Source organism: Amphiura filiformis, chromosome 3 (assembly GCF_039555335.1).
Source record: "Amphiura filiformis chromosome 3, Afil_fr2py, whole genome shotgun sequence".
Taxonomy (NCBI): Eukaryota; Metazoa; Echinodermata; class Ophiuroidea; order Amphilepidida; family Amphiuridae; genus Amphiura; species Amphiura filiformis.
The window spans coordinates 64,546,027-64,573,612 of NC_092630.1; the positions used below are offsets into that span (position 1 = coordinate 64,546,027).

Consider the following 27,586-nt stretch of genomic DNA (forward strand, 5'->3'; position numbering starts at 1 on the left):
ACTATCAGTCAGCTATAGTGCGGAAGGTCATAATAGTGTATTATTTATTATCGCTACACAAAATAAATTTGTTTCTTAATGTGTAGCACTCTATTTCACTGTATGCATACCATGTGTAGACATTATTACAGCCTTTTTTGTCCTATAAAATATACATACCTTCTTGTGCTGAATAAGGAGATTCTGTACTAAGTTTTGGAATGCACGTAACCCTCTATCTAGTTGATATGTTGGAAGCTGTAACAAATATTAATACAAATCAGAACATAGAAGTTTAGGGCACCTTCAAGCAATATTGCTTGTTGCAGACCACCTAAGAGCACCTTACAACAGGATTCCACTATGTGTTTTGACTTGCAAGGTGAAATGCAACCCTGCAATATAGTGCTTTACTTGATATTACTTGCAAATGTAAGGTAATGTGAATGCTGGTGAATATGTTATATATAGTAACAGATACAATTATGTCTGTCACTTGGTACATCACCCAATAATTAATGGGATGTGCAATTGGAACATGCATGTTGTGTCCATGTAGCGTAGTACTTTAATTGTTTTGTGTGTATCAATTGGCTCTGATACAAAAATAGATTCAGAAGGGCCATTGACAATAAAAGTAGGTTATTTTGATCTGATAACAATGTCTTTCTTTTCTGATCAGAAACTACAGGTAAATTAAGTAATTCTTGGCCAAGATCAAACACTATGAACGCTAGTGGCTCCACAATAAACACATGCGCACATAGCGCAGAACAGGAGAAAAAGTATAGATGCACCTTACATTGCATACACGCTTAGTACGCTACATGGACGCAACACACATGTTGCAGCTTGGCCATGAATTTCTTTACCTGTAGTTGCTACAGACTATAAGTGTATGAGTACCTGAGTGTGCAATATATGTTGAAAGTTTGTAAATCATATACTGCCTTTGATTGATTCACTCTTTCAACTTTTCTTACTTCTTAAAATAAACATTGTTTTATACTACACACTTACAGAGCTGACCCATGATTTTATGAGCCAAACAGCAAGTGGTATCACATTTTGATGTATTTTGACTTGCATCATTTTTCTTTTGAATATTTCAGTAAACAACTGACGTTGTTAGAGACCTAGTGCATTTCAGTCATTTCTTTTACCTTAAGAGATGGATGACTGCCACCTTGTTCATGTTGAATTTGTGAGTTTCTGGCCAAGCCAGGGAACATCTCTTCAATTTTCCTCACCAGGGAGTCCGCCACAAACCCAATACGGTTTGCATCAGCCATTTTCCTGAAATTTCAGTCACAGAATTAGAAACAGGTTTTCTTGTGTATATGACAGTTTCTATCATGCACCTAAAGTATCTTAGATTTTTTTTTAAAGTCTAATTGCATTTGATAATAGAGAGCTTTCTCTAATAAAAGGTACTAAAAAACATGAAAAAGATCAGTATAATGAAGCAGTTGGAAAAAGTGAGGCCACTAGGAAACCTGGGATAGACATTTTGTATGGTCTCTACTAGCCACTGATACCAATAAGTACCAACATACTCCATGTGGCCCACGATGTTATAAACTGAGTGCATCCCAAGATGAATGTGCACAAACCATATACCAAAATTATATTTTAGCAAAAACAAAATTATATGAACATGGAATTTTCACCAGCCACATTTTCTGCAAAATATGAAGGATAAATACCAATGCTATTGGCCAAGTACAAGCCTACCCTTTACCCTCAACGTTTGATTATCTATCTTACTCCCAGTTATAGACCAAAAATGTACAGCAGGGGTCCGATTATTGTTCTTTGCATGATTGGCCACAGGATGGAAATAACACTACATATTATCTCCAGTAAAGCAAGCTTACGGCAACTTAAATTTGACAAGAGTTTATGATATTCTGCCATCAGCTGTTGATCTTAAATCTTTTTCTCAACCTTCAGACAGGGGTTTAAAACATTTGAGTATAGTTCAAACAACAAATAACTTACTTTGTATATAAAACTTTAACATTTCACTTACTTAATTTCCTTGCCAGCAAACTGCATTCCAGTTAATGCCACATACATTCTGAGAATCTCATTAGTGCCTTCAAATATCATGAGAATTCTTGCGTCCCTGAGATAGCGTTCATATGGATAATCCTTCATGTAGCCTAGGCCACCCAATATCTGTAAGGCTTCACTAATACATTGCCAACAACCTTCAGAACTGTATACCTAGTTCAATGAGAAATAATATTTGACAATTTCATTTCACACAAGTACTTGGCAACCAAACTCAAACTTCAAACAAACAAAAAACGGGTTATAACATAAAACACTAAAAACATATAAATATACAAATTAATTTTCTGTGAAAATTGATGCAGAATTCACTTTGGTCTGGGCGGAAATTATAAAAATGAATTTAGGAGTGTAGGAAGGAAATAACTTGCATTATCCAGCTGTCGCTGTGTAATCTACATAGTATGCAAAATTTGGGCAAAAAAGAAAAACAGGCATAAAAGCTGTTTTCTATAAATGTTGTTTAAATGGAGTTCTATGAAGGGTGTGCTCACTGAGGGTACTATAACCTCCATTAAGAATGAAGTTGAATTTCTTTAAAATGACCATTGTTATTTTTCTGACATTTTAACAGTATGAACATGAAGACATATGTGACACAATCTGGTCCATGGAGGCCAAAGGATTGAGTTAAAGGCAAATATATGGAGTAAAAAACAAATACATAAAACAATACAGATCACAAAACTTCATAACTTATAACCAAGTTTGCTAGACCTTTGGTGTTTTCAGTATTTCGATAGCCTAATGTTTGTTTAAGGAAATAATAATAATAATGTTTCAAAAATGCCTCCTTTGGCCTCCAATTACCAGATATGTCACAAATAGTTGTCTTTATAATTCTGCTCTTCTCAGAAAAAAAATGTCCTATACCTCAATGGTAAGGGAAACTAGGTGTAAAACAAACCAATTTATTTCCATGCCTGAAACCTATACAATTAAAATATCTAACATTTTGCACAGGATATTGAATCTGACATTTGATTACTCACTCATAACCTGATATCATTTATTAGAAATGTATTGTTACGTTGGAGACAGAAAGAAAATACCTAAAAATATAAAAAATAAATGTGCAATAAGATTATCTTAGGAGGTTGACATTTGAAGATTCAGTGGAATGAAAAAAATATCAATATTGAGCATAAGAATATTTGATGTTGCTGCTTTCAGCAGACTTTATTTGTCAGAGGTTTAGGAGGAATTGATCCATATTTACCTTAACCATAGCAGCTTCTACTGAACAATCTTGTGGACCAGGTCTATCCAGCATACCAGCAGTCAAGTAAGCCATACTCTCCATAGCATAAGCCGTCATAGTCATCCTAGCTATCTTCTCTTGTATCAGACCAAAATCTCTCAGCTTAGTATTGAATTGCTTACGTGTGCTGGCATGTTCTACAACCATAGCTGTCAAATTGAAGCAAACAACTTGGTTTATTATCATTCTGAACATTAGACGCATGAAGCACAGTGAGGTTGCAGATATGGGACATGCAGCTCGACTGCATCTGATGCTATTTATGTCAATTTTCCCATAATCATTTTCATGTCAAAATAATGCTTAGCTTATGGCAAACGTACACATCCTTATGTATTACATTAGTACATCTCTCGAGAACACATCCTTGATTAGGTTAAAGGAGGAAATAACAGTTTTATAAAGACAATTAATCAAATATCTGTTTACATGCAGCAAACATGTTTCATTTCACTGTAAAGAATCAAGGTGACAATTAACCTGCTTTAAACCTATCAGTATCATAGATATTACCAACCTATAATCCTCTTGAGCATTCCAGCTCCTGAGCTGCCCATACTAAATCTGCCACTATTCAGGATATTCATAGCCACCTTAAAGCCTCCTCCTACCTCCCCTAACACATTCTCTATAGGCACAGGTGTGTTGTCAAAATGGACTTCACATGCTACAAGACAAAACATAATAGTAGTATTGTATTATCCATTATTTTATTTGGAAGTGCAATTATTTCTCAAAAATGTATATTTGAGTCTACCTCTATCCACCTATGATCAGCAACATAGCTATAAGGAAGGCACTTACCACGGGCACTGGGTCCGGACATCAGTTTGGATGAGTTTTGAATCGACTGAGTGAACAACAAAAAAATGTCATGATGATACTGCTAAAATGTTACACCAAGTTTTGGGTGCAGATTCCCCTTTTCAATTAACAATTATTCTCCATTAGTCCAGAAGGGCACCATTCTCTATCCTTGCCCCATGGTGCACCATCATATAGCTGCGCCCCTATGATGAGAATTTGTTAATGCAGCTGTGTACTCTCGACTGTGTCTTACGTGGAATTTAACTTTGTTTGATATGTATGTACTTTGTAATGTTTTTTATGAATACAAATTACAAGCAAAGAAAATCCAGATTTGTAAACGCCACTGGATTTTTTTGATATTTGGCCAAATAATGACAAATCCAACTTCAAAATAAGGCAGCCCTCAGGCTAAATGCCCTTCAATATGCAGCCTTTTTGTATGTACACAATATGCCTATGAACTCCATAAGAAAGTGAGGCTTACCATGAGGCCCATTAAATGACTTGTTAAGTCTGTATGACTTTGTAATGTCAGCAAAAAATGTACTTCGGCAGAAAATTATTAACTAACATATATTTCTACACTTGAATGATTTTGAAGATGAAGTACACTTACTATTTGAGCCTCTGATACCCAATTTGTCCTCTGGTTTACCACTGGTGATTCCACCAAACTTTCTTTCAACTACAAATGCTGTCACCTTGTTTTCTTTCTCACCCTGTACAAAATATGCATCTCCAAATTATTATGTATACATGTATTTCCAAAACAAACAAACAACATCAAAATGGCCACTACAATAAATCACTCCAAAAAACGTTTTTTCTTTTCTCTCTGATAAAGTTTTTGTTCTTTTCTAACAAAATATATATTGGGGATATACTTTGGGAATATACTTTGGGATATGTTCATAAGTAAATATCAGGGATGTGGGGAGTGGGCAACACCACTCCTATGAAATGACTATCAAAATGACGCATGTGGGAGGAAAGAGGAATAGGGAGAAACAAATATAGAGAAATGTTGGTCCTGAGGAAGTAATCACTATAAACATCCCTGACGTAAATCATACTCAGAAATTTAATTGACTGAACACAACATGCCATTTTAGATGTGCATGAAATTCCACACGCTACTGCATATGCCTCTCTGCTATACGGGTGTTTTCTCATGGTTGAGTCAGGGGAACCAGATAACTTCTTTGGGGAATGTGTTCATTCAATTGAATATCCCATTATAGAAGAGATTTGATATTGATTTCTGTATGCTCCTGATCTTCATTGTTAGTCTTAAAAGCTGAAAATGCAAAAAATAAATTTATTTTATTGATAGTAATTAACAGTTTCTTTACCTTATCATTTGTCACTTCTGTTTTTGCAAACACTGTGAAAATATCCGCTATGCCACCATTAGAAATCCATATCTATGGAATGAAATCAGGATAACCATGTAAAAGATACAGTGCGCAAAATGTGATTTCAAAAATATAAATACAAACACAAGCAATTACACCCACAAACTCACAGGCATATACACCCATCCTTCCACACCACTTTGCGAATTCCATACCTTATGGAAATTTTTCCAAGTGTTTTTTCATGTTCTGTTTTCTATCTTAGATTGAGACCTACCATTAAAACAATATGTTTCCAAAATTTGAGTTGTATATTTGCTCTAGCGGTTTTGATATGAGAAGCAAAACAATGCCCCATAGGATACCACAAATCACTATGTTTTTGTTCACACCATTTTAATGAAAAATATCATGGGTGTTAAATTTCAATGGGATAACAAAAAAAAAAATTTTGAGCTTTCTTCTGATATCCAAATCTCAATTTTGATGGAAAAAAATGGGAAATGAGACTGTTGATCGGGTCAAGGCTTATGTTTAACTTTAAACTGAGATGCCTTGATAAATGACACATCTGGTCTGATCATTTACAGAGAGCAGACGTCATCATTTGTCTGAGAGAACTAAGCCTGCATATCAATGTTGGGTGTCATTAGTACTTCTAATACCTCATCTTGCAACATGCATGATGACGCACAGGAAATTAATAGGTCTACATTTAAGCTTATCATCACCAAAAGTGGTTTCTAATCTGGAGATTTGAAAATGGGTGGAGTTTTCTTACTAATGAATAATCAACAAATTGAATTACAGTGTGTTGACTTCAAAAATACAACTATTTAATCACTAAATTTAATATCAGTAAATTACATCTAATTCGTCTTTGTTGTTATTCACAACCAAGTTGGACAGGCCACTGCTAGCTTCTACTGCTACTATATTTGTCACCCTTTCATTTCCCCAAAAGGCAATTTGGAGTCTCCCAAAATACAGACACTCACATTTTGAATCTCTGCTATGTTGAATGAATCTGGAACAATCTGCAATTGCCCCTCCCCACACACACCCAATATTTTATAATGCAAAGAAAATATTTTATCATTTAAGGAGGCACACAGGATCACTAATTATCCATAATTATTCACCTCATAACTCGAAAACTATTTATGTAAAGTATATAAAAGTATACATTTTTTTAAAGGAAATGAGCTCATAAATCCATTTAAAATGTCAGTTTTGGGTCAAAAAGTACAATTTTCGAGAAAATCCCAAAAAACGGCTTTTTTGACCAAAAATGTTTGGTCCGCCATAAAAAAATTATTTGAAAATCAAAAACTGTAAAACATGAATTTTATTAATTTAGGCAAATAAATCTAGAAAGTGTTTTTTTTTTTTTACGAAATTTTGTTTAGTTTAAAAAATATAAGAAAAAAATCAGTTAAAACGTGTGACCCGTGTTCAAATTTTTGAATCATGGGTGATAAAAAAAGTTCTAGGCCCTAATTTAGAAAAATGAAAAAACACTATCTAGATTTTGGCCATATCTAAACGTTTGACTTAAAAACTTACCTCAGTGATGCTTCATTTAGACGCTATGGCGGACCAAAAATGGTTAAAAGTGGTCAAAAGTGAACTTGCCGAAAATCGCGATTTAGAAAAATACAGCGTATTTTAGGTCCATTTTTGAAGATTATTCCATAAATATACAATCCGGTGACTTGTGACGTTTGGTCAAGTTAGAAAATGAGAAGGGGCGTCCAACTGCAGCAGATTGGCATTTTTTGGGTGATTTAGAAGGTAAAATATACAATATGACAAAATTATCTGTGCACATTCGGCAGATGTTTATCCACATGGAGCAGCCATTTTATTTACTGCAGTCTTGTTTCCATGGTGCAGCAGAGCGTCCGGCAAGGCCGCTGAGTCGCGTTAGCGCTTAAGGAGCGACAGGCGCGCGGACAGACAGACAGGTTACGCGAATAAGTTGCACAGTGCATGGTCGTGTTGCCGCTTGAACGAAACCATGATTATTTAAGCACAATTTTGTCCTGTTCCGTATAAAAAAAAGATCATGCTCTGTATTAAAATTTGCGGACATCAGAACATTAAAAGTAGCATGATAGAATAACTGACAAGCAATTATTTTAGCAGATAATCAGGACGTTTATGAAACGAATAATAAATTGAGCCATAATCATGATAATTGCGATATCTGTTTTGTCCTAATTTTCATAATTTTGCTTTAAAAATGCAATGTTTTTAATGTATCGCTTTTGGTGATTTTCTTTTTTTTTTTTCTTTTTTGTGGTGTTAACATATAGGCCTATTGCATTTTTATGTTTATTGTCCTTTTCTGAACCGCAAACATGATGTTGTTACTTCTCGTTGCTTTTTCTTTTTAGTTGGTGCTTGAGAGGCACCACAGCGGCCCGTCCGCGCCAAAGATAGGCATTTGAACGCCCATTATAGCTAGGCCTACACCACAGGAATCCCAAGTAAAATTTTAAAAGATTCTTATGTGTCATTACTCGATCCGTTTTTGTTATTGTAATTGTTTGTTGTTATCATATTTTATTTTTAACTTTTACGGAATATCAAACACGTACAAAAGTCATAGGCCTATTATAGGCCTAAAGCCACAATAAAGTTGTGAAATATTTTGTACCGCATAAAAAGTGAATAAAATACAACAACAAAAATTTAAAAAAAAGTGTGTCTGTTGTTGTTTTCAATCAAATAAACGTGTAAAAATTGGGGTAAAAGTTGTAATATGTCTTGAATAAACTTCTTGTAAAACGGACAAAAAGTAGGCATTTATATATGTTAAACGGGTAAAACACGGAGAGGTCACAAGAAAACTGAAAAACACGGAAATTGACATAGCCTAACAAAACCGAATTTCAAAAGTAGAAAAAGGAACAATTATGGCTTTAAATTAGATTGTGGTTTATGCTATAAAGAGCGTTTTAAAACACTGCATGAAAACATTCACGAAAAATGCTTTAAAGCAGTAACTGTTTACCTGTTAAAGTATGCAGAAAACATTATAAACGTGAAAGTTGAAAGCCAGACAAACATTGCAAATAAAAAGGCATCCGGCCAAAACATTGCAAAAAGTGTTGTAAAACCAAAAGCTTTTATCGCAATCATGGCATAGGCCTATGGTAGACCTAATAGGCATACTGATGGAAATGTACATGTAGGCCTAGTTAAAATTGGTTATGAAAAAAGCACAAATTCGCGTTTTCGATTATATTTCTCGTTTGAAATCATTATTTAGCATCAAAACATTCATGAAAATGCTTTCATAAAGCGTGCTCGCTATGCGATATGCCAATTTCAAATATCGACATTTTTGACATAGAGTTGTAGGCCTATGCCTAGATGGTCGATATGATGTATTGAAATGTCAACGTTTTTGACATTGCCGCTGCGTTAATGGTCAATCAGGAGTAGAGAACGTTTGAAAACGAACCAAGGCTGATGGGACTGCATAAAATATAATAGGCCTATATTCTTGTCCAACTGCACCAACTTGGTAAATCAAATAATAACAATGAAATGAAAACATAAAATAATAAGCCTAACGATATACTATACGGGCTAAGTCTAGCCTACTAGCAAAATATTTAGGGCCTACGTTTTCTATCGTATCTACCAGATTGCGTCATCATTACAGGGCTTCTTACAGGTAACTACTTCTTACAGATAAATTTCATCTTTTCAAGTTCAGAATGAAACTTGAAAAACAAAACAAAAACAAACAAAAAATTCACTATTATGTTCATAAAAAAAAGACTATAATTTATACCACTATACCAGCACTCTTTTTGGCGAAATTTATCGAGTAGGCCTACTGATTCTGGGACGGGACGGTGGTGGTCTGTCGGCCCCCAGTTTCGCAATACAATGGTGCAAGCTTTACCTACCTTGGAAGAGATCAATACGATAAAATACGGTAGTGATCACGATTGGCGACTCCATGCAGCGCCTCAATCAGCAATCACCTCGCCCATCCAGTTTACCATGTGTGCGTGTCTTTGCTAGCTGTATGCGCCGCAGTACGCAGCACGAGAACGCTAATTATTTGCGGAAAACAATGATTTATTTACTTTTGTATTTTGACGAATTTTTAATGAAAAAGGGTCTTTAAAATAGCTTTTCTTATGGTTCAAATTTTAAGATTTCTTTAAAATCTATTAATGACAAGATAAAATACAGTTTGAAGATGACATTAGTGATGAAAACTCAATTTTGGCCATGTAACACTTCAGTGATCCTGTGTGCATCCTTAAAGCAGTGGCGTGCACAAAGCCCCCCCCTTCCCCCACTTTTGTTGCCCCTTCAAAATAGGATTCCTTGGCCTTTTAAAACGCTAAAACCCCAGACCTTCCGGGGGCGCTGCCCCTTCACCCCCTGGACCCCACCCGTGTGTGAGGGGCTTTGCCCGCACCTTACACTCCTAATCAGACTCCATTCGGGCGAACTGAACAACCTGGCGCCGCCACTTTCAATGTGCTGCGCACGCCACTGATTTAAAGGACATGCCCTAGTGAAACAAACCCAGCTATGTTTGAATTTTAAAAAATGTGCAATTTTGATGAAAAACAAAATCACAAAATACATTACACATACGGTACACCATACTTGCGGAATCTCCTCATCTTTTTAGAATGTTGGTATTCTTCCAACCAATCAGGGCGTAGCATGTTTATGCCATTAAAAATCGGCCCATAAAAAGTGAAAAACTGCTCAGCAATATAGCCAGAACATGACACAAGTCTATGGAGAGAGTGGTCAATGAGGGTGCTATTACCTCAGTCTTCATGCAGTTTTAGGCGTGTAGTAAAAAAAAAATCTTTATTTTTCATAAAATTTGCATAATATGTGCTTCCAACATACATGTAGGGGTTCACTAACAAGACCTAGTCTTAGTTGATTAACAAACACAATATGCAACCCCCTAAAAAACTGGTTCCAAGGTAGACTTGTATGTGTATGCAATATATAAGTTGATTTGATAAAACTCATTTATTTTGATCCAAACCAGAGGCAATTGTCAATACATACCTTGCCACCATTAAGTAAGAAATGTTTACCATCTGGACTCAGTGTTGCTTTGGTTTGGATGGAAGCAGCATCACTACCACTAATAGAGGAAATAAAATGAGACAAAGTAATAATACAAAATATATTGCATACAGTATAATGTCTATAGGAAGAGGGGTATATCCACATAGGAGAAAATTCAGCATGCACCCCCTCCCAATAATTTTTTTTAAAGTACAGAAATGGAAGAGGAAGAGAAAGAGAAGAACAATAAAATAAAACAGAGTATAAAAACAAGAATTTCAGAGCCCCACCACACCAACTACCCCCACCCTGACTCTCTCTACTGGCAGTGGTGTATTCCCCAGGGAGGGGGAAATAAACCTCAAAGTCATTCATTTCTCACACCCAGTCCTAGATTGTGCACAAAAACATGAAATTTGAATACTAAAATAGGCCAAAATGAGGTTGATTTTGGTCTGATACAGCCCACAATTGGAAAATTTGAATAATTTGAATGTATGTACAGCAGTAAATTTTCATTGAGAATATTCTGCTGATAAAGACCTGAAAAGTATCTTCGACTTATATAATAGTATTTTGAATGCTAAAAAAATCAGGACATGAGTAAACACAAAAGTAAAACCAATGTCTACAATGCTATATTGTTAAACAGCAGGTTAAACTCACCTAGATGGTTCAGTAAGACAGAATGCAGCCACATGTTCTCCTGTAGCTAGTTTGGGAAGATATTTGGCTTTTTGCTCATCATTGCCAGCTATAAGTATACCCTGTGAATAAGTAAATAAGACAGATTTTGTGCTGAAGACAATTTCAGATATCTACAGTAAAACACAGAAGCACAAGACACAAGACTTCACAAATCTTGTCTACATGTTCTTCATTCCTCCTACAACTGAATGCAAGTTGTATACTTTGTATACTTTCATAAAACACACACAATATAGACCAGATAGGTTAACTATATCACTCTCAAGGTGGGTCTACCTTTCGGTACAAAATTGATTGAACTATAGAAAATACGCCTACATTAAGTCTATAATGTCACCATCCTCTACACATTACTATTTATAGTAACACAATACATCACATCACACAATACAGTGTACATGTAAGTCATGTCACAACCAATGAGATAGAGCATAGGGAGGGCATGAGGGGGCAAATTCCCCCAGTCAGAACTCTTGCCCCCCCCCCCCTGTTGCCCCCCTCCACGGTAAAAACCCAAAATTACTCAAATTTCACCTCTTTGCGGTAATTTTATTTTGGGCAAAATTGGTTGATTTTGCCCCCTGAAATTCACTTTGCCCCCTCAATGCCCCCGGAAAAAATTCCTGGGCGCCGCCACTGCTCATGGGATGCAGAATTAAATTGAATGTAAATATATTTTCAATAAATATATAAAAATATCTATGCATAAGACAACTTAATTTGATCAAATTATTTTGCCCAGTACAAAGAACAACCAAGAGTCATTTCAATACAGTTGGTTAACACATAATCAACTATGTGTTTGCTTAAAAGTGGTAATTAAAAATTCACTTGATATGAATATGACCCAGGTCATCATCAGAATTACAACTGATTATGACTTTTTGAATGATTGATTACAACTTCAACTGCTCACACTTATGATACAACTTAGATTGAATACGACTTATGTGACATTGATTACAACTTTTGCTCAGTGTAAAAGGGTATTTTATAGCAATCTCTAATCAAACTTTGGTGATCATCCTTTGCATTTTTTTCTTTGTGGGACAGCCTAGACCTTACCTTGAGACCAATTGCTTGATGCGCTGCTAGTGTGACTGCAATAGCCCCATCTAATGAGGTCACTTCAGCTATTCTAGCATATTCTGTGTTATTCAACTCCAAGCCACCTAAAAGAATAAGGAAAACAAAAAACAAACATGCCCTGCTGATGATTTCAGGATATTGTCTTTAAAAGTTGTAGGTGTAGAGGATGTAGTCAATATTGAAAATGTATGGACTCCCTCATTATCTATACAGTAAAATAATAAATAATGAAAGAGTCACCTCATCACTTGGCCTAAAATATATGACAGAAAACTTAACATAACTTTTAACATCCTGCTGCAAAATATGCACTGATGCACTCCATCAGATTTTCCATTGCAAAAGTCATGAAAATGTTGCACAAAAACATATATCCAAGTCATATCAGACCATCTTTTATATTATTCACTTTGTGTTAATGCTTCTTACCATATTCCTGCGGTATTTGTTGTCCAAACAGTCCTAAATCTTTGAGTCCCTGTAGTGTCTTGTCATCTATTTTAGCATTATGATCTATTGCTTTGGAGTCAACTGAAAAAGACAAGATAAAAGTTAGTCAACTTATGCATCCATCAATAGAAGAACCACTGTTATTCAATCACACTCACTGCATATTCTCTTTTTGACACTTTACACCTCTGCAGATACCTTCAATTGAACTTGACTAATTCATAGTCTGACAAGCATGCTTGTTGGCACTTTCTAGCAACTTTTACCTAATTAAATATACCATATTTCCATCTTGCTGCTCCGAGGTGTGTCCATTTCCCGGGTGATCCATGATCTTGTTTTGTTGACTGGGGTTTCAGGTGTTTTCACCCATATTGGCTAGTTTGCCTTTTCTTTCTTTCAGATGGCTTACTTTTATTTTGTCTCCTTTTCTATTTTGTTGGTGATGAAGGTTTGGCAAATTGATTTCCATCCACCTGTTTCCAAATTATTACCATATGCAATTTAATTAGTGCCCTTTCTAAGTACCCAGGTGGGCTTTTCTATTTATAAATGCCACCTTTGCATAGAATTTGATAAAAATGTGAGTTAATTCACAGGGAAAAATGCATGCAATGGGCAGAAGCTGTGCATTTAAATGGCTGTGACATTTGTTCTTCAGTTCCTTATTACCCTGAATTACAATTTTATAGGTTTATATGGGAAAATATCGACAAAGTAAAAGGGATAGGAGACATAAAATTAGTATTTAATTGTTGTCTGGAGGATTTTCTTGAATTAACGAGAACCAGAGGGTTTTTTTTTTTGCAATGCAAAATTGCCATTGCTAGTAGTTGTAATCCTTTATGCATAGTTGGAAAAAGTTGAGGTACATTTTATACAAGGTTCTTGATAATGAGAGATAGAATACTTCAAAAACATCTTTAAAGTGATTCATGTTACTTAATTTACTTTTTTATGTCATAATAATTTGCTGGAGCTTTAAAATCACAAGTTTATACTTGTAAATCAAAAAGGGAATAAATTTACCTCCTCCAGAAAACAATGCGGGGAGAGACGAGAACCAAAAAATTAATTTTATATGGTCCGTTGTGACTTATTTATATATATTCTAAACATCTGAGGATATGTGGAATATGGGAAAATATCGACAAAGTAAAAGGGATAGGAGACATAAAATTAGTATTTAATTGTTGTCGGGAGGATTTTCTTGAATTAACGAGAACCAGAGGGCTTTTTTTTTTGCAATGCAAAATTGCCATTGCTAGTAGTTGTAATCCTTTATGCATAGTTGGAAAAAGTTGAGGTACATTTTATACAAGGTTCTTGATATTGAGAGGTAGAATACTTCAAAAACATCTTTAAAGTGATTCATGTTACTTAATTTACTTTTTTATGTCATAATAATTTGCTGGAGCTTTAAAATCACAAGTTTATACTTGTAAATCAAAAAGGGAATAAATTTACCTCCTCCAGAAAACACTGCGGGGAGAGACGAGAACCAAAAAATTAATTTTATACGGTCTGTTGTGACTTATTTATTATATATTCTAAACATCTGAGGATATGTGGAATATGGGAAAATATCGACAAAGTAAAAGGGATAGGAGACATAAAATTAGTATTTAATTGTTGTCTGGAGGATTTTCTTGAATTAACGAGAACCAGAGGGCTCTTTTTTTTGCAATGCAAAATTGCCATTGCTAGTAGTTGTAATCCTTTATGCATAGTTGGAAAAAGTTGAGGTACATTTTATACAAGGTTCTTGATAATGAGAGGTAGAATACTTCAAAAACATCTTTAAAGTGATTCATGTTACTTAATTTACTTTTTTATGTCATAATAATTTGCTGGAGCTTTAAAATCATAAGTTTATACTTGTAAATCAAAAAGGGAATAAATTTACCTCCTCCAGAAAACAATGCGGGGAGGGACGAGAACCAAAAAATTAATTTTATATGGTCCGTTGTGACTTATTTATATATAATTTTTCATGTTTTTGACACCCTAAACGCGCGATACACGCAGATCGTGCCTTCCCACTAAAAATGACCCTTTTACGCGTTTTCATTATCGCGGATGGTGTACCGACCACAATGGGAGTGACCCCCCCGGGATATATTCTAAACATCTGAGGATATGTGGAATATGGTCTTCATGGAAGGCATTTAAGGTGGCTGTGTACTCTCAGACATGCATGTAGTAAAAGTGCAATAACTTTGTAATTATTCGCGCAAAATATATAAAAGTATACATTTTTATGAAGGCAAGACATCAATAAATCTTAATATAAATACAGATTTGGGGTAAAAACAACAATTTTGAAGAAAATCACAAAAAGTGAGTTTTTGGCAATATTTGTTAGGTACATCATAACAAAAAACACTCTTTCCAAAATATTTTATTTTGTTTTAGCTCAATCTTGAGGCTCCATTCCAAAAACGTTTTTTTTATTTTTTTGATATTGGCCTTATTTTTTGAGATATTGACCATATAAGGCATCAAAATGAACTTTTAAAATTCAAAACGCCTATTTGCACAAAATGATGCCCAAAATCGGAAATAGACCAAAATATAAAAAATGAGAAAACCGTTTCTTGAGTCGATCATGCTTTTTACGATGATCATATTTGCTTACCTATAGATGCTGTATTTATTGAGTTATCGTGTACCTAAATCGTCATTTTACCGAGAAAATGAACATTGAAGTTTAAAGTGGTCACATTTTGCACTTTCATCGAATCTCACAGGAGAATGCGACAGTTTTCGCTTTTTGTAACTTATATTACGTGAACATCGGGTAAATCCACAGCCCCTTGAGAAGTTTGAGCGAAATCCATTCATAACTTGACATTTAAATCGGGGAAAGAACTTGAAAAACCCACATTTTATCAGCTAAAACGGAGCCATTTAACCACTAGGTTTTTTGTGAAATCAGTGCTTCCGTGGTGTTTCCATAATTTGCGCCGCAAGCATGCAGATAAGCGTCAGCGTATCGCGTCAGCGTATTTGTGTGTTAACAATTTGCGCGATACATAACGCGATGAGTTGTTTGCGCGTGTATCTTGCTGGTACAACAAAGATTTTCTTTCCTTTTCAATTTCAAACACGAGTGGAATAGTGAAATAAAATCCTTAAAATATTGCAGTTGGAGTTTACAAATCTGGATTTTCATTCCTTGTATTTATAAAAAACATAACAAGGTACAAACATATCATAAAAACTCAATTTTGAGAAAGAAACAATGGCTAGAGTACACAGCCGCGTTAATAGTATCACTTACTTCCTTCTGTAAAGAATTTCTCAATAGGCTCCACCATCTGATTGATGTCATTAAACTTTTCTAATGTGATTTCAGGATATGGAAATACATCATCCTGTGAAAATACAGAGTAAATCAGTAACATACATTCAATTATCCATTTTGAAATCATTAAATTGACATGAACACAAAAAATTATCAATTTGCATATTAAAAACACTAACAATTTTTTGTAGGTCAACCAGGAATGATCCTAGCATTTACCATCAACACCAAACCAAAAATACGGAAAACAAAGGCCTCGCAAAATCTCCATTTGGAGCAAGGCTGATTTGGAAGCCATTAAATCTGACTTTAAGGAGTTTAGTGACTCCATTAACACCAGAGACACTTCTCAGTGTTCCGTGGAAGGTTTGTACTCTGAATTCACTGACAAGGTTGATGCTGTCATGAATGATCATGTCCCGTCCCGCCTTGTCAGCAAAAGAAACCTGACACCATGGATTGGAAACAAAACTAGGCGTTTGTGTAAGAGAAAGCAGAGAGCTTATAACTCGTACCGTAAGTCACCAAATGAAACAACTTTAAGTCACTTCCAAAAAGTGCGTAAATATACTCAAAAAGAAAACAGACGTTCGTACAGAAAATACATCAACTCAATCTGTACTGAGTCCTCAAAAAAGTTTTGGACTCATATGAAATGTCTGAAAAATGATTCCATGGGAATCCCCACACTGAAAAAGAATGGAAGGCTAGAAGCTGACAACATCACCAAAGCCAACATTCTCAATCATCAATTCAATTCAGTATTCACACAGGAGAATGACAACATACCACATTTACCCCCCAAGTTCAACCCCTACAGTTCCCGACTTTAAGATTTCAGTTGACGGCGTTTCCAAACTTCTTTCAGACCTCAAACCGCACAAAGCCTCAGGGATGGTGTCTCGGCTAGAATTCTCAAGGATGCTGCTGAGGAGATAGCCCCGGCCCTGTCTGTTATTTTCCAGAAATCCTTAGAGACGGGCGAGATATCATCATCCTGGCATCATCCCATTTTTAAAAAAGGTGACCGTTCAGATGCTTCCAACTACCGTCCCGTGTCCCTTACCTCCATCTGCAGCAAAACTTTAAAACACATCATTCATTCCCAAATTATGCAACATTTTGACAAACATTCCATATTTACAGACAGACAACATGGCTTTAGATCAAATCACTCATGCGAGTCCCAACTTTTACTCACCGTTAATGACCTGGCTTCATCTTTAGATTCCAAATCCCAAACAGATATGGTTATCATGGATTTCAGCAAAGCCTTCGATACCGTCCCCCACAACCGGCTTCTTATAAAACTCCACAATTAATGGCATTCGTAATAATTTACTCGCATGGATTTCAAATTTCCTTAAGCACCGAGAACAGAGGGTCGTTGTCGGTGGAGAACACTCAACTTGGACAGAGGTTGTTTCTGGCGTCCCTCAGGGCACGGTGCTTGGTCCATTATTATTTTTGGTTTAAATAAATGATCTACCTAACAATCTCAACTCTGAAGTCAGGCTCTTCGCAGACGACTGCGGCGTCTACAGCCAAATGACATTGACCACACACTTCTTCAGGATGACCTGAATACGCTTGGGAAGTGGCAAAATGATTGGCAGATGGCGTTCAATGTCAAAAAGTGTTTTATTATGAGAGTTACTCATGTCAGAAACCCCAAAATGTTCAATTACAAACTTGGAGCATGCATACTGGAGGAGACAAAGCAACATTCTTGTCTTGGTGTAACAATATCCAATAACCTCTCATGGTCAACACATATCAACAATGCAACATCCGCAGCGAATAGATCGCTCGACTTCATCAGACGCAACCTTTTCTCATGCCCCAAACCATTGAAGCAAACAGCTTATATGTCGCTCATTAGACCCTTACTGGAGTACTGAAACTCAGTATGGGATCCCCACCAAAAAGAATACATAAATAAATTAGAAAAGATCCAAAAAAGGGCAGCAAGATTCACAACCAAAACCTATGACAAAACAACAAGCATCACAAAACTCATAAAAGAACTGGAATGGGATACTCTCCAAAACAGGAGAACAGCGAACAGACTGGTCATCCTTCATAAGGCTAGGCAGGGCCTCCTGGCTCTGCCGGTGGAAAACTTACTCAAGCCGAACCTACGTCAATCGCGGCATACCCACCCTGAAGCTTACTAAATAATACCCAGCAACAAAAACTGTCATAAGTACTCGTATCTACCAAGAACTGTAATACATGTAGATTGGAACAATTTACCATACTCAATAACTCAAATTCAAGATCCAGCTAGCTTTAAAGCAGCAGTACTTCAACACCTACGTAAAGACTAAGAAGCAAACCGCATGCGCACATATCCTATACGTTTGGCTCCAACTTGGGAGTGTTGTGTAGTATTCCTACAGAAACAGAAATTTAGCTTAGGTCCAGAGACATTCCAAACCTGAAAAAAAATTAAATTATATTATAACCTAACCTTAAAAAAAAGTTGTTTTTTTTCTCTGAAAAATGGAAAACGGGACAATCCTGTTTTTCAGTGTTTTGGGACATGTGCAGAAAACAGGACAATCCTGGGTAAAACGGGACAGTTGGCAAGTATGCTAATGCTATCATTTTTCAGTAGATCAGCATTGTCATTTTTTACCATGCTTGTTAGGCCAAGTAAAATAAATAACGGTACAATTACCGAAAAGGGTGCCACTGGCTATCGAAAAATATTTTGTGTATATCGTGGAACATTTATCTACGATTGTTACTCCGCGACTATGGTGTTATTCCGTATGGTGTAAGTGACCATTATATCATTTACTGTACAAGAAACCATGTTAAAAATAAGACAAACTCTATGGCCATAAAGGGATTCAGATGCGCTCCTTAAAGGGAGTCTCCGGCAATCATAACATTATGCCTTATATGTTAGAAAAATAATTATCAAGCACGAATCACATGGTTTTATTCAAAACAAACTCATATTGACCACAAAAAACGAATAAAAGCAGTCGGCTCTCAACACGCGATATTCAAAATTCCCGCACGCGAAATTGTCTAAGTGCAATGACGTAATGGTTATTTGTGCTCAATTGTCGTCAGCCTTTATTATATTACTGGGACGTCAGTGCACTCGACAATTTCAGCGCCCGGGAATTTTGAATACCGCGTGTTGAGAGACGGATGTTTTTATTCGTTTTTATGGTCACTATGAGTTTGTTTTAAATAAAACCACGTGATTTGTGCTTAATAATTATATTTCTTTCATATAAGGCATAATGTTGTGATTACCGGAGTCATCTTACTATAAATAGGGGAATGTTGTATGTGAGTCCATTAAAGGCTCCGTCAGTTTCGATCCTAACGTCGCCAAATTCATACGGGAGATCGATGAATATACGGGAATGTGTTTAAACTTTATTTGGTTGAAAACGGTCAAGAATTGGCTGCAAAAACAGTGAAAATATGGGTAAAAACGGGTTTTTTTGTTATGAAAATCGGTCGTCAGCTTACGCGTCACTGCAGCTGACCGGCAGCGCGTCGGTGCCTCGTGCGTAATGCGCACTATGCCAATGGGCACGTAAACGACGCAGAGCCACGCGACTGCGAGCCAGAGACCAGTGGACATGATAATACGGAAAGAAGGAAAAATAAAGGACAAAAAGGTACATGGACGGGTCACGGGATTATGATAACGGGTGAACACGTCCGCAAAAACGATATATGAGAGGACGTAATAAATACGGGAAAAAGATGTTTGTTGTATAAACAACATGAAGCGGTACTATAAAGAAAAATAAAATTAAAATGAGGACAAAAAAGTACGAATAATAGGCCAACGGGTTAAAGTAACTAAATGAAATGGGAACGAAACAAAGAAGGAAAGAAACTAATCAGGAAATGTAAGAAAAAGAAGCTACAATAATGAGAACAGAATTAAATAAAAAAACATGGAAACAGGAAATCACAAGCAGCATATAAACAAAGAAGCTAAAGGGAAATGTAAGAAAGAACAGATTTAGAAAATAATGGGAACGAGGTTAAATAAATAAATAACATGGAAACGGAAAATCACAAGCTAAGCAAAAGAAACTGAAAAAGAAAGTGTAAGAAGAGACAGGTTTAGAAAAATAAAATGTACCTTTTCAATGATTCTACCTGTTCAGTAATTATTCCTGTTATGGTGAACGCTCCCATCTAGCGGGGACCCGCGCGAAGCGCGGGTATCCCGCTAGTCCTTTAAAAAAGTACAGTAAAGAAGTGTTTGTGGAATTGTTACATAATGTCAATTGGTCTTCTGTTTATAGGTCTGGTAATGTGGATGAAGCATGGCTGTCATTCCGGGATTTATTTTCCACTATCAGTGGCTCCTGTGAAAGAAGTTCGCATCAAAAATCAATCTGAGCCCTGGATGACTGCTGAGATTCTTGAATGTATTCGTGAAAGGGATAGTTGGTTGTGTAAAACATGGAAGGATAAGCATATGCCAGACCATTATGACAAGTACCGTAAACTGCGAAATAAGGTGATTAATGATATCAGAAATGCCAAACGTCAATATATGATTGATAAACTTGATGAAAATAAGGACAATCCTAAACAGTTATGGAAACATTTAAAAGATCTTGGCTACCAATCTAAGTCATTTAAGAGTCAACAAATATTGTTTTAGACGTGGATGATATAAAAAGTGCCATGACAAAAAAGATGTTGCTGATCATTTTAACAATTTTTTTACTCAGATTGCCTCCAATCTTGTCAGTAAACTCCCAAAGCAAGAGTCTTTTAACTCTTTTTCTTATGATGTTGAATCAGAGAAGTTTAAAAACCAATATAAGGACATTGTTCCCGATTCTTTTGAACTTCAAGAGGTCAGTGAAAAATTGTTCTCAATGAGATTCAAAGTCTGGATATAAATAAAAGTACCGGTCTCAACGGCATCCCTGCTCGGTTTATAAAAGATGCAGCAGAGGTAATGAAAGGTCCCATCACTTAGGGGCTGTGCAATAATTATGACCCGGGGAGGGTAAAATTGAGGGGGCAAGAAATTTTTGGCGAGCGAAAGGGGGTGGGGCAAGCAATTTTGGCAAGCCAAGAGGCGGGGGCAAGAGATTTTTGGCACGCATTCATGGGGCGCTTTTTAATAAAAACGCTCTAAAAACGCTTAGGAACACGTTACGGAAACGCTTAAATATCCAAATTATCCTGCTCGCCGCTCTCGCAACATACATCTAGACCATTTAAGGTTTGCAATTTGGGATCCCAACAATTTGGCATGTTCAAGGGGGGGGCAAAGAATTTTTGGCACGCCGAGATAGGGGGGCAAGCAAATTTTGGCGGGCCGAGGGGGGGGCAAGCGATTTTTGGCGAGCCGTTTTGAAATTTTACCCCCGGGGGGGCTCATAATTATTGCACAGTCCCTTATATTGTTAACTTTTCCTTGAGATCTGGCATTGTTCCAAATGATATGAAACTTGCAAAAGTTATTCCAATTTACAAAAAGAAAAGCAGACTTGATGCCAGAAATTACAGGCCAGTGAGTATTCTTTCTGTTGTTTCAAATATTTTAGAGAAAGCAGTTTTTACTCAATTGAACAATTACTTGGTTGAAAACAAGCTTCTTTATCAATTTCAGTCTGGTTTTAGGGGATCATACTCAACTGACACCTGCCTCCTCATTCATTTGCAAGATCACATTAGGAAGCAAACAGCCTCCGGTTACTACACTGGGATGATCTTACTGGACATCCAGAAGGCGTTCGACTCACTGCGACAGTGTAGACCACCAAATTCTGTGCAATAAGTTGTTGGCTATGGGTGTAAAATCAACGCATTGGTTCCATTCTTATCTTTCTGATAGAAAGCAGATTGTTAACATCAATAGGGTTGAGTCTGATCCCCTTACCATAACATGCGGGGTACCTCAGGGCAGTATCTTAGGGCCTCTTTTATTTCTTTGTTATGTGAATGATATGCCAAACTCTGCTGATTGTTTACTATTACAATATGCTGATGATAGTGCCCTGATGTACTCTGCAAAGTTGTAATAAATGGTTAATTGAAAACAAATTGTCGCTTCATATGGGCAAAACTGAACTAATTCTCTTTGGATCTAAGCGTAAACTAAACAAATATCCTGATTTTTCCATCACATGTGACAGTCAAATTATCAACGCAAAACAGTCTGTAGTTTATCTTGGGCTCGAACTAAATCAATATCTTGATGGTGAACAAATTGTTTTTAATATTTAAGAAAGTAAACTCTTGCCTAAAATTCCTTTATAGGCTGCTCAGCTCTTGTTCTTTGCCTTTTTGACTATTCAATCTCTTCATGGTATGCAGGTATTTCCAAATATCATGCGCAAAGACTTCAATGTGCTCAAAACAAAATCATTTGTTTCATCCTGAATAAGGATTTTCGGTATCACATCAGTCACTCTGACTTTCAAAATCTTGGCATTTTAAATATAAATAACAGAGCTGAGCAGCTCCGTTTAAATCATGTTTTTAATATTTTTTACAATAGTTGTCCTGACTACATGAATGAGAATTTTACTAGACTATCAAGTGTGCATTATTATAGCACAAGGGAAGGGACTTTAATTTTCAAGTTCCCCGGATCAAGTCTTTTAGTTCTGGTTCTTTTTATTTTAATGCTATCAAAAACTAGAATAGCTTGCCGGAAGATATTAAATCTGTTTCACTGAAACCCAAGTTTAAAAAAGATGTCAAGCTCACCTTTTAAATCAAATGAATGTCTAGTTTGTTTTTGCTCCAATGCAATGCTTTGTTTTTGTTTTTTGGTGTTTTTTTACCAGTCTTAACTTTAATATCTTTTTTCTGTAATATAAGGACCCCTTTGGAAATAAGTTTTTAAGCTTTAGGGGGCTATCCTTGGCTTGGTGTTATCACTGTTATGGATTCTGTATGTATAAAAATTGTATGTTTATAATAAGTATTTTACCTGTAAGTGCAATATAATGTTTGTAATGTGTATCCATTTTAACATGCTGAATCAAATCAAATCAAATCAAATCAAATCAATCCATGAATCACGCTAAGAGTACACGAGCGTACAACGCTACTCTCTACACGTCCATATTAGCAAGGTTATCTGCATACAACAGCTTACTACGCACAGCTGTGATAAGAGTATGTTCCACGATGTACACAAATTTAATAATTTTTCTATAGTTGAGTCCAGTCCTCGTTTACGGAGTTTAGCCTCAGGCCAAGGGTTAGGATTTTAGGGTTGAGGTTTATAGGCCGAAATAAACGTTATAACGATAAATGAAGATACTGAGTTACAGTTAGTTAGGCTATACTGGAACGGAACAGTTGTAGTAACTACAAATTCAGAGTACAAATTTCGAACGTTTGAGGACTTGTTCGGCGATCTTTTCTTTTAGACCACCGAACTATATAAGGTTAAAACTACTGAATTTATCAAATTAAAGTTTAGCATCAAGGTTAAACATGTTCTTAGCTATACAAACATACCTTTTATTTCGTCGAACAAGCTTTATTTTGTTCCAAAATCATGTTTTTATTGCAATTTTTGGACGTAAAAGAGCTGAATATAAAACCGGTGATGCAAACTCCAAAACTTCAGCGTAGCACGAGCGCTTGTTGTACGCTCGTTCTGACGATGATTTACGCTCGCGTATCAAGCATTTTCAAGCACGTTTGACGGTATTTTACTGCATGATGCAATTTTGCATTTATTCAAGATGGCGAATTTCTCCAAAACACAATGTATTTTCTTTTAAAAAATCCCTCATTTCACAAATTCTTTGCATTTTTCCACTCATCTGATCATCTTTTTATGTGACGGAAGTTATGCTGATTTTATGAAGGTATGTTTCTTGTTTTTCCGATAATTTTTAAATTGTTTTTGAGACAAAAACTTCCTAGCAGAATAGCCTTTTTCACTTGTTTTCAAAAAGTTGTTTTAACCTTGTTTTTTACCCCATAATTTCCCTCATTTATCGAAGCCCTGCCCTCCTTTCAATATAATAAACCGTGACTTCAAAGTGTTTGGCAACTGTTTAACCTTGATGCAAAATTAAACCTTGATGCAAAAGTAATAATTTAGTCCCTATATAGCGAGGGTGGTCTAAAGGAAAAGATCGCCACTTGTTCTCAAGTTGTAGAAGGTGCCATCTTCAGTGTTAATTATTTTCATTTAATATAAATGTCGCAAAATATTAATATTGACAATAATTAACAACCTGTTTCACCTCTCCATATATTCATACATTGCTCATTAATTTAAAAGCTAGGGTCGTCTGGGGAAATGCACATCCAGTTGGGGTGATATGGGGCTACCAATTGCAATTTTGTGAGGAGTTGGGGGAATAAGACTCTTGTCCCCACTTTAGAAAACATGTGTAAGCCACTTGGCATTTACTGCAGGACAATGCATTGGTTTGGTGTTTTTCAAGGGGGGGTGGGGATGGGGTTGGGGGGTTGGGGTGGCGCAGTACGCACCCCTACCTACTATACACCATAAATTTTGGCCCGGGAATTTTGCCTCCTGTACAATGATCATAAATAAATGAGTTTTATGTGTCAAAGCCAAAATTGAGTATGGATGACTTCGGCCAGCATGCCGGTATAGGTATTGCCATGATCAGCTGTTTCTTCTGGACCAGTGCCACACACACAAATAACACGGCGCAGGTGGCCATATGCATGTGTATGCCGGTTCATGAATGAGGAGTATGAGGTACGAAGTCGAAGGAGATGCCCGACGAACATACCAAGATGCTACTTTTTCTCTGAGAACTTTAGACTTACAAACGACACAAGAATAATTACAATTATTTTAATATATTAAAAAAAGTATAGAAAAATCAAAATCAGTGTACTCACCTTCAAATTCCGAACAAACCAGATATAAACAAAGCAGATGCCTAGCTGTGTTTTCATATCATATTTTGTGGTGAAAAATGATTACAATAATACAAATGTGTAATCATTTTTGGAGCAACGATTTATTCGTCCCGACGGCTAGTGTGTATATACACAGCACCTGTTGGAACTCCCGGTCGGAGCCGGGAGTTTCAATTTAATATTCATAACCTCATTAATATACGCGAAGCTTGTAATCCAATCAAAAGAAATTGATTGCCTGACCGCGCACTAATTGCGAGGTCATTAATAACTCACAATGACTCCGGACGAGCAACAATGACTTCTGCTGCAGCGTGCGTGTATAAGCTACAGCGTTATAGCAACGCACACGCCCACGCGATGCCGTTGCGCTTCTGTGATTGGTAGCTCTTGTTGTCGGCGCGAATGTTATATTCGCCTGGTTGATTTTTTTGTAGGGTAGGTTACAACAATGATTAAATTTAAAACTGGTTATATTTAACAGCGTTTTATGGCATAAAATAACATAAAATGCCATTTTGATTTGTTCAAAATATTAGATACGTTGGTAATGGATGACAATAATAACTTTGCACCATCTATTTTGAGGTCATTTGACATTGTGTGAAATTGTCGGGATTTGTTTTGGGCCTCGGTAAGTCGGTATTTTTCCTCGGGAGCTACCGCTCCCTCGGAAAAATACCTCAGCCCAAAACAAAACCCTCCGATTTCACACAATGACCTCAAAATAGATGATGCGCAGTTATTATTGTCTAATTGGAACTGGGAACGGAAGTACTTGCCTTGTTGAATTTGCCAATGAACAAATTCTTTGCAAAGGCTGTTGAATTCGCCGCCGTGGTGCAAACATCACGAGTGCGATGGCATAGCAAACCCTGTTTCTGACGTTGAACTGTCTTTAGGTGTCTCTGAAGTGTAGCTGTTGATGTACGAATATCAACATATTGACTAGTTTTCCAAACTTGGGATAAATTTCGAGTGAACATTGTGTTATCCAATCTCTAATTGGATCGAGATGTTTACAAAATCAGAAGCTTAGTGCGTCTGACCTTTGACCTTGACATGTACCCGGCTAACGTACAGTACAGGGTGAATACAGTGAGGGTGATCCAGTATAAGGCCGTATAAAATTAATGTTTTGGTTCTCGTCCCATCCCTCCTCAATTTCTGGTGATTTGTCAGATTTTTTTTTTTTTAAATAGATTTTTCAATTATTTTAGACTTTGGAATGATCTATGAATTTTTCATACATATAAATAAGTTTATTAGAGAACAAGGATCACTTCCAAGTCTTTTTGTGGTACTCTAGGGGGTTTATCCCTCAGAATCTCACATTTGAAAAAAAAAAAAAAGTGCCTCATCGTTTCTTCAAGCACTGTTGGAAAAGACCGAAAACTACTGAAAATGGTGATTTTACATTGGAAAAAAAACAAACAAACAAAAAACCTCCCTCCCTCATCAATTCATGAAAATCCTCTGGACGAGAACCAAAATATTAATTTTATACGGCCTAATCTCAATTCCCGGATGTCCGACCGAGTGAATTTCGAGCATAATTATTTTTGAATTGTAGGCCTATGTCTAAAGTATATAAAACTATACATTTTTGGAAAGGAAATGAGTCAAGGAATCCCATGGTGAAAAAATCACAAAAATGCACTAAAAATTCCGTTCGGAGTAAAACAATTTTAGTTACTTTTTCATGGAGAAGAGACATGAACTTAGGGAAGGGATTTTTTTTGAAATTCGTCTTATTTTTCGAAATATTGCAAAAAACATGTGAAAAAAGCACTTTTCAAACTCTATTAAGCTAAAAATTGCACATAATGGTGCATATTTTTGTTTAAAACAAATATTTTGAAAAAATGAGAAAACCTTCCCTAGACTTTGAATTGCTCTAAACGATAGTGCAAAAAGTTTACCTTTTTCTTTCAAATTTTTCGAGTTATCTTGTCATAAAAATCGTACAATATTGTCGAAAATGAACTCTGAGAAATCGACGTTTTAGTAAAAAAATGTCAAATTTATGCACAAAACGTCCTTATATTTTTAAACGGCAAGACATATGCGCAGAGTTGCGCCGCGTCACGCGATGCGAATCGCGCGAGTAATCACAATATTTCGCATTCGCGCATTTCTGACTCATTATTTCCCGCCAATTTACTAAGCTGTCTTGAGCCATGTGACTTTTTAGAGTTAAAAAGAGTGAAATAAACTCAAGCAAAAATACGAATAAATATTAGCAAGTTGTATTTTATCAGTTTCAAGTGAAAGAATACATCTTAGTGTTGATAAATATCGAGAAATCTCAAATAGCAGAGCGGCGCCTGACTTTATGTGGGCGCCGAGTCGCCGCGGTAGCGGCCAGGGCTGGTAGCGGCGGTGGCCCGGCGCCCCCTCTCCCGGACCCCCTCTATTGAAAATTCCTGGATCCGCCACTGGCTAGTACTCACTTGACACCTCCGTCACTACGATTTCCACTGTCCTCCGTACGAAGCCTAGTGAGGAAGGAACAGGAACATGATGTTTCTGTTTCGGGCTAGTGCTCTAAATAGGCCTAAAGGTTCTTCCACTGCTGCAGAATACTTTTCTTTGGTTAAG

At 36.3% G+C, this 27,586-nt stretch overlaps 1 protein-coding gene across 1 annotated transcript in view; it reads right to left on the reverse strand.

Moving 5' to 3' along the window:
* Positions 1-26,021, reverse strand: part of LOC140148957 (complex I assembly factor ACAD9, mitochondrial-like) — a 37,216-nt gene extending 11,195 nt beyond the window's left edge. Inside the window, exons 1-13 of the mRNA XM_072171068.1 lie at positions 25,768-26,021; positions 16,082-16,175; positions 12,778-12,879; positions 12,325-12,431; positions 11,218-11,318; positions 10,549-10,627; positions 5,479-5,550; positions 4,743-4,845; positions 3,834-3,983; positions 3,275-3,465; positions 2,012-2,208; positions 1,143-1,275; positions 160-237 (exon numbers count right to left, since the gene is read on the reverse strand). Of these exons, the coding sequence (XP_072027169.1) occupies positions 160-237; positions 1,143-1,275; positions 2,012-2,208; positions 3,275-3,465; positions 3,834-3,983; positions 4,743-4,845; positions 5,479-5,550; positions 10,549-10,627; positions 11,218-11,318; positions 12,325-12,431; positions 12,778-12,879; positions 16,082-16,175; positions 25,768-25,971 (1,611 nt within the window). The 5' untranslated portion in view covers positions 25,972-26,021. The remainder of the gene's footprint in view (positions 1-159; positions 238-1,142; positions 1,276-2,011; positions 2,209-3,274; positions 3,466-3,833; positions 3,984-4,742; positions 4,846-5,478; positions 5,551-10,548; positions 10,628-11,217; positions 11,319-12,324; positions 12,432-12,777; positions 12,880-16,081; positions 16,176-25,767) is intronic.
* Between the last annotated feature and the right edge of the window lie 1,565 nt (positions 26,022-27,586).